At 29.4% G+C, this 5,963-nt stretch overlaps 1 protein-coding gene across 1 annotated transcript in view; it reads right to left on the bottom strand.

The window, feature by feature from the left end:
• Positions 1-1,567: 1,567 nt before the first annotated feature.
• Positions 1,568-5,963, bottom strand: part of LOC108690485 (ATP-binding cassette sub-family B member 7, mitochondrial) — a 7,145-nt gene continuing 2,749 nt past the window's right edge. Inside the window, exons 2-11 of the mRNA XM_018197790.1 lie at positions 4,755-5,006; positions 4,486-4,693; positions 4,206-4,372; positions 3,811-4,089; positions 3,574-3,748; positions 3,326-3,483; positions 3,066-3,229; positions 2,818-2,947; positions 2,424-2,699; positions 1,568-2,055 (exon numbers count right to left, since the gene is read on the bottom strand). Coding sequence (XP_018053279.1) covers positions 1,804-2,055; positions 2,424-2,699; positions 2,818-2,947; positions 3,066-3,229; positions 3,326-3,483; positions 3,574-3,748; positions 3,811-4,089; positions 4,206-4,372; positions 4,486-4,693; positions 4,755-5,006 — 2,061 coding nt within the window. The 3' untranslated portion in view covers positions 1,568-1,803. The remainder of the gene's footprint in view (positions 2,056-2,423; positions 2,700-2,817; positions 2,948-3,065; positions 3,230-3,325; positions 3,484-3,573; positions 3,749-3,810; positions 4,090-4,205; positions 4,373-4,485; positions 4,694-4,754; positions 5,007-5,963) is intronic.

Raw genomic sequence — 5,963 nt, 5'->3', positions numbered from 1 at the left:
TGTAAATATATATATATATATATATAATGTATATTTAATTTAACAGATAAGATATTAAATTTTTAATTAAAAATATTAAAATGCATGTACTAAACCTTATAATATTTCTTATATCTTCATCTAATATTACATCATAATTTATACTTTCAAAATTTGAATTACCTAGTGATTGTTCTGTGCACATTAAGTTGTACTACTGGTAAAATAGAGGTTTCAGTTTGCATTTTATATTTATACGCAGCGTATTATAACTCGCATTGTAATTGCATACAATCCATCTTTATAGACAAATTGTCGAAGAGTTGTCAAACACTCATTGTAGGCTAGTCAGCGACCATAATTGTTTCAAATGGTTGTCAAGGCAACATCTGTGAAAGTATTAGTAATCAATGCTTTTTCAAAATCTTTTTCTAAAATGAAATAAATTTAAGGCTCTTGAATACTTAACTCAGTTATATTGAATCGTGACATCATAAGCGAAAAATGATCCGATACATTAATTTTTCTTGCATGCTATATATAAAGAGAATTTAGATGAAACAAAATATTGAAATCGTTTTAAGCTTTGTAAATTTGTTAAAATAGGGCAATAGAAGTCAGGCGCAGTAATTGTTGCGCAAAATGTGAATATGACATAAAACTTATTATTAGATAACCTGCTAGCGGATTTCCAAGAATTTTGTGTTATATCCACATTGTTTTGTGCAACAATTACCGCGCCTGACTCCTATTGCCATATTTTATCTAATTTCTTTGTGATTAGTAAGGAATCTTTGCGAATCAACATATATTAAGCTTTGTAAAAATGTATTCTATTTTCTTTGATAGTTAGTAAATATATAGTAAAAGGCACGTGAAAATAGATTATACATGCTTATTGAGTAAAAACTAATAGACGCAATTTACATTTTTTACTATTTATTGATTGTCGGGGAAGATAAGGATAGTTTCAGTCCATTTTTTACAAGTGTTTTAAAGTAATCTCAATATTTTGTTTCATCCAGATTTTCTTTATTTACAAATGGCATGCAAGAAAAATCAACGTGTCATTTTTCGTTTATGACGTCACAATTCAATATGGCTGAGGTGACTGCTCAGGAGACTTGACTGAAACATCTTATGCCCATTTCCACCAATATAGATTAATTTTAATCTCAGTTCAACTTATTCTTCGTCTTTTTCTAGTTCTAAAAATTGGAAAAAAATGATGAGTAAGTTGAACCGAGATTAAAGTTATTCCACATTAGTGGAAATGAGCATTAGTCTTTTATTTACTGTTTATTGATCAAATTAAATTCATAATAAATCAAAAATTTAATTTTTTAATTTAATTGAAAATTGTGCATGTATTGATTTCTTTATTCTGCTTGTCACATGATTTTATGTTTAATTTTTATTGCATATTGTACATAAGAATGTATTATTTCATATTATTACAAGTTTCAAATCAAAGTGTAATTATATACATATAATTATATAATAATAGAGAGAGAGAGAGAGAGAGAGAGAGAGAGAGAAATACTTATTCAGATATATGTACATAATAGAAGGCTTGTAATAAGATTACGAGCGTAACATTTGTTTATTTAATATTAATATGTACACTGACTTTGTAACAAATATTGTCACTTATCTTTAATACTTACATTTGTATGTACAACATATAAATGTAATATATATTTTATTATTTGTGAAATTATTTTTGTATCTCACATAATTTATTAAAGCCTAACTATAAGACAACATTTGAGGTAATTACTTGAAAAGGCTAAAACTTTCATTCAGTATATGTTTACACTATCTTTAATTAAACTGTTCAGCTTGATTTTTCTCTTTTTGTTCTTGTGATTTTTTCATGCCTAAATATTGAGTTTCCCACAATTTACTGTACAAAGAATTTGGTATAGATAACAATGACTCATGTGTTCCTCTTTCAACTAAATTACCCTGATCTAATACAAGTATATCATCAGCATCCATAACTGTCAATAAACGATGTGCGATCACAATTGATGTCCGTTTTTCGGTTGCATTACGCAGGGCATCAAGTATGTTCTGTAAAGAAATTATTTATATTAAAAAATTATTTATATTAAAGGAATGTAGGAGAGATATTTAAATAATATGACTATGTACAGGGATTGTATATGATTTTTTGTATAAAGCAATCGATTTAATTATTATATAATGTGTTCAGTACAAAAGGAAACAATATAGTGAAACAATTATTTTATGGGTGGAGACATTGGGGACATTTTAAGGTCAACGTCATTTGATGAATTCAACACACTGTTGTTCAAACTACTACTGTTGTCAAACTACTACTTTTTCATATATCTTCAAATTTCACTAATAATTAAATCGATAATTAAATCGGTAATTTATACGAATCATTCTGTAAATATAGCATTTCTAAAACTTGCATGTTCTGTAATGGAATCCAAAGAAGAAGTAGCTTCATCGAAAATCAATATAGGACTATCTTTCAAAATTGCTCTGGCAATTGCAACTCTTTGTTTTTCTCCGCCACTTAATTTCAAACCACGTTCTCCCACGGGTGTGTCATATCCTTGTGGCCATTTTAGTATTGAGTCATGTAGATTTGCCATTTTCGCAGCTTCAAAAACTTCATCGCGCGATTTTTTCAAATTACCATAGTGTAAATTATAAAATATACTTTCATGAAAGAGTACCGTATCCTATAATTTTGTTTTTGTTATAAATGATATATTGTATTATAAAAAATGCTGTAGTATACTGCTGTAGTGTACATAAAATAATTGGCTTTAAAAGAAAAGAATGAAACATTGATTTCACCTGTGGTACAATTGAAATACATTGTCTGAGGTCGTCTAAATCAACATCTCGAATGTTATGACCATTAATATAAATATTGCCATTATCTGGTTCAAAAAATCTATACAGTAGTCTCACAATTGTAGTTTTTCTAGAAAAATAAAAGGCAATTACTGATGGATTGTTAGTGAATTTATGATGAGTAATCAAAAAAAAAAATGAGTAATTTATGTGTTAAAAAATTTATATAGATATACCTAATACCTTACCCACAACCAGATCCTCCAACAATAGCAATCTTCTTGCCACTCGGTATAGTGAATGATACATTTTTAAAAATAGGTTTTCCTTGAACATATTGGAAGTTTACGTTTCTAAATTGAATTTCCGATGAATCTGACGTCACATAAAATCTCAGTGCATTTTCTTTTGACTATTAATAAAGATCCGAAAAACAATTTAATTATTTGCAAATAGAAATAGATTGCCACATAGATAGATTGCCACATAGATATCAATATAATCTTACTTTAATTGCAGTATCAGTTGTCATGAGAGTAAACATAGTTTGCATGTCAATAAAAGCTTGTCTTACTTCTCGATAAACAGAGCCTAAGAAGCCTAAAGGAACCGAGAGTTGAAACAACAAGGCATTCACCATCACTAAATCACCGACAGTCATAGTGCCTATATACAAAAGAAATAAAGAGGACATTAATTTTTGTTTATAAAAGTACTATATAATTTAATAATAAATTAGACTACAAATATAATTACCATTTACGATATTTTGTGCCGCCAATACCATGATGAGGCTTAGCGCACCGCTGAAAATGGCGTTCTGCCCGAAGTTCAACATCGCTAAGCTCGTGCTAGTCTTGAGGGATGACGTTTCGTATTTTTTCAAAGATTGATCGTATCTTTCCGCTTCGAACTTCTCGTTGTTAAAATACTGAAGCAAGCGAGCATATGTATTTTTAAAAATCTATTTAAAAACAAATACATTTTACTGACCTTTACGGTTTCATAATTAATGAGCGAATCTATCGCTTTATTGCCCGCTTCATTTTCCGCTTGATTCATACGTATTCTGAATTTGGTACGCCACTGTGTAACAATTAACGTGAACATAGTATAAACGCTCACACAACCCAACGCTACAGCCGAGTATTCTAGTCCACATTTTATCCCCAATATCGCACTAACTAACGCTAGTTCGAATGCTGTAGGTACAACGTTAAATACCATGGCGTTTAAAACGAAATTAATACCACGGCTGCCACGATCGATTGTCTGAAAAAGATATAGAGAAAAAGATATAAAGAATATTTTTTAAGATATAGCATATAGCTTTTTAAATCTTTTTGACATGAAAATAATAAAAGAAGTTGCTAAATTTCATATATTACCTTCGATAAAGCGCCGGTCTGTCTACTCAAATGAAAAGCCATATCGAGATTGTGCAAATGAACAAAAACGTTTTTTGCTATTTTACGAATAGAGTGCTGTGCGACTTTTGCAAAAACCGCATTTCTAAGTTCGCTAAAACCAGCTGCTCCAGCTCGTGCTATTCCATCTACAAAGAATATTCTGGAATTATTTAAAATCCTATATATGTATACATATATACATATATCATAAGAATTCTCTTACTAAAATATTAAGATATTCTAAAATAAGTATCCTTACATCCTACAAGTAGCGACGTTGCCACTGTCGCGACTGTTGCAGGTGCACTTGTTAAATTCATCACAGCACTGCCAGACATTGCTGCGGTGTGGGCATTTAAAATATCTATCGCATATTTAAAAATAAATGGTACAAGAACATTTAAGACTTTAGCTCCTACAAGTAAACCTACTGCTATTTTTACTCTTTTCCGTATTTCTGGATCATCCTATAAAAATAGAATACATAATGTTGTATATATTGTTTTAAATTAATATAATATTACTTACTTCTGGCCAAATGTATCTAAGCATGGCCTTTAACATGTCCATACTGGTGAGTGACGATTTATCGTGTAAGTCAATAGCATCCCTGCTCAAGCTAGAAATACCAGGATGGAAGCAATTTCTTTTTTGTTGGCCGGGCTTTGCTCCGGTTAATCCAGTAACAACCGATACTAATTTTATTGGCGGCACCACAGATTTAGATTGCGGCACACTCTTCTTCTTCTGAGCACGGTCGATTACATTGCCGCTGCAACACTATAATATTTAATTTTTATATAAAATCAACGTATGCCAATCATGATAATTATAAATTTATAAACATGTAATAAATGTATTCACATATGTTTCATGACTACTTAAAATTTCCAAAGAATAATCGAATCAAACAAGTAAAAACTGATCACTTGTTATCTTCGTTTTAGATAACAAATTGTATATATAGCATAATAAATTGATGATTTATATAAAAAAAATTTACGTTTTGAGAAATATTTAGTATTTCTAACAAATTACAGGATGTTTCATAAATAGTTAATCAAACTTTAAGAGAACATATTCCACTCATTGTAAGGATAAAAAAAATCATATAAACATAGATTCGGAAATGCTTCCTTTCCAAGTTACAAACGTTTTTTTATCTTATATTTATATTTTATTTTATATTTATGTGTATATTTTATTTCATACTTGTATCTATTTTTTATTTTATCTATTTTTTATTTTATCTATTTTTTACTTATAGCTATATTTTTATTACAGAAATTGCTGGAAATGATTTTTTCCGCATGCATCGACATCGCATGGATTGTTGAAGACGTTTAAAAATTTTTTACTCTCTTTTTATTTATTTATTATTTCGTATTTTTTCACACGCAGCGATAATATGATTTTAGACTCGTCAATTCGATGTTAGAATAAGTTGCCATATTGATGAAACTATCTTCACTCTTAAATGCTTAAAAATTGATTCTAATTCCATACAGACCTATCTAATGACTCTTTGTTTACTTTAGAAGGTGAATAGAAGTAAAATTCAAACGTCGAAGCGAGACGTGCCGTCCGACATATAATAAATACATATAATTTAAATAAGAAATATTTAACTTGGAAAGAAAGCGTTTTCGAATCCATGTTTATGTGACTTTTTTTCATTCTTACAATGAGTGGAATATGCTCTTAGAGTTTGGCCAACTATTCCTGAAACATCTAGTG

This window comes from Atta colombica, unplaced genomic scaffold (genome assembly GCF_001594045.1).
Source record: "Atta colombica isolate Treedump-2 unplaced genomic scaffold, Acol1.0 scaffold33, whole genome shotgun sequence".
In the NCBI taxonomy this organism is placed as follows: Eukaryota; Metazoa; Arthropoda; class Insecta; order Hymenoptera; family Formicidae; genus Atta; species Atta colombica.
The sequence above is the reverse complement of the archived record's forward strand: the minus strand, read 5'-3'. Positions and strand labels throughout refer to the sequence as shown.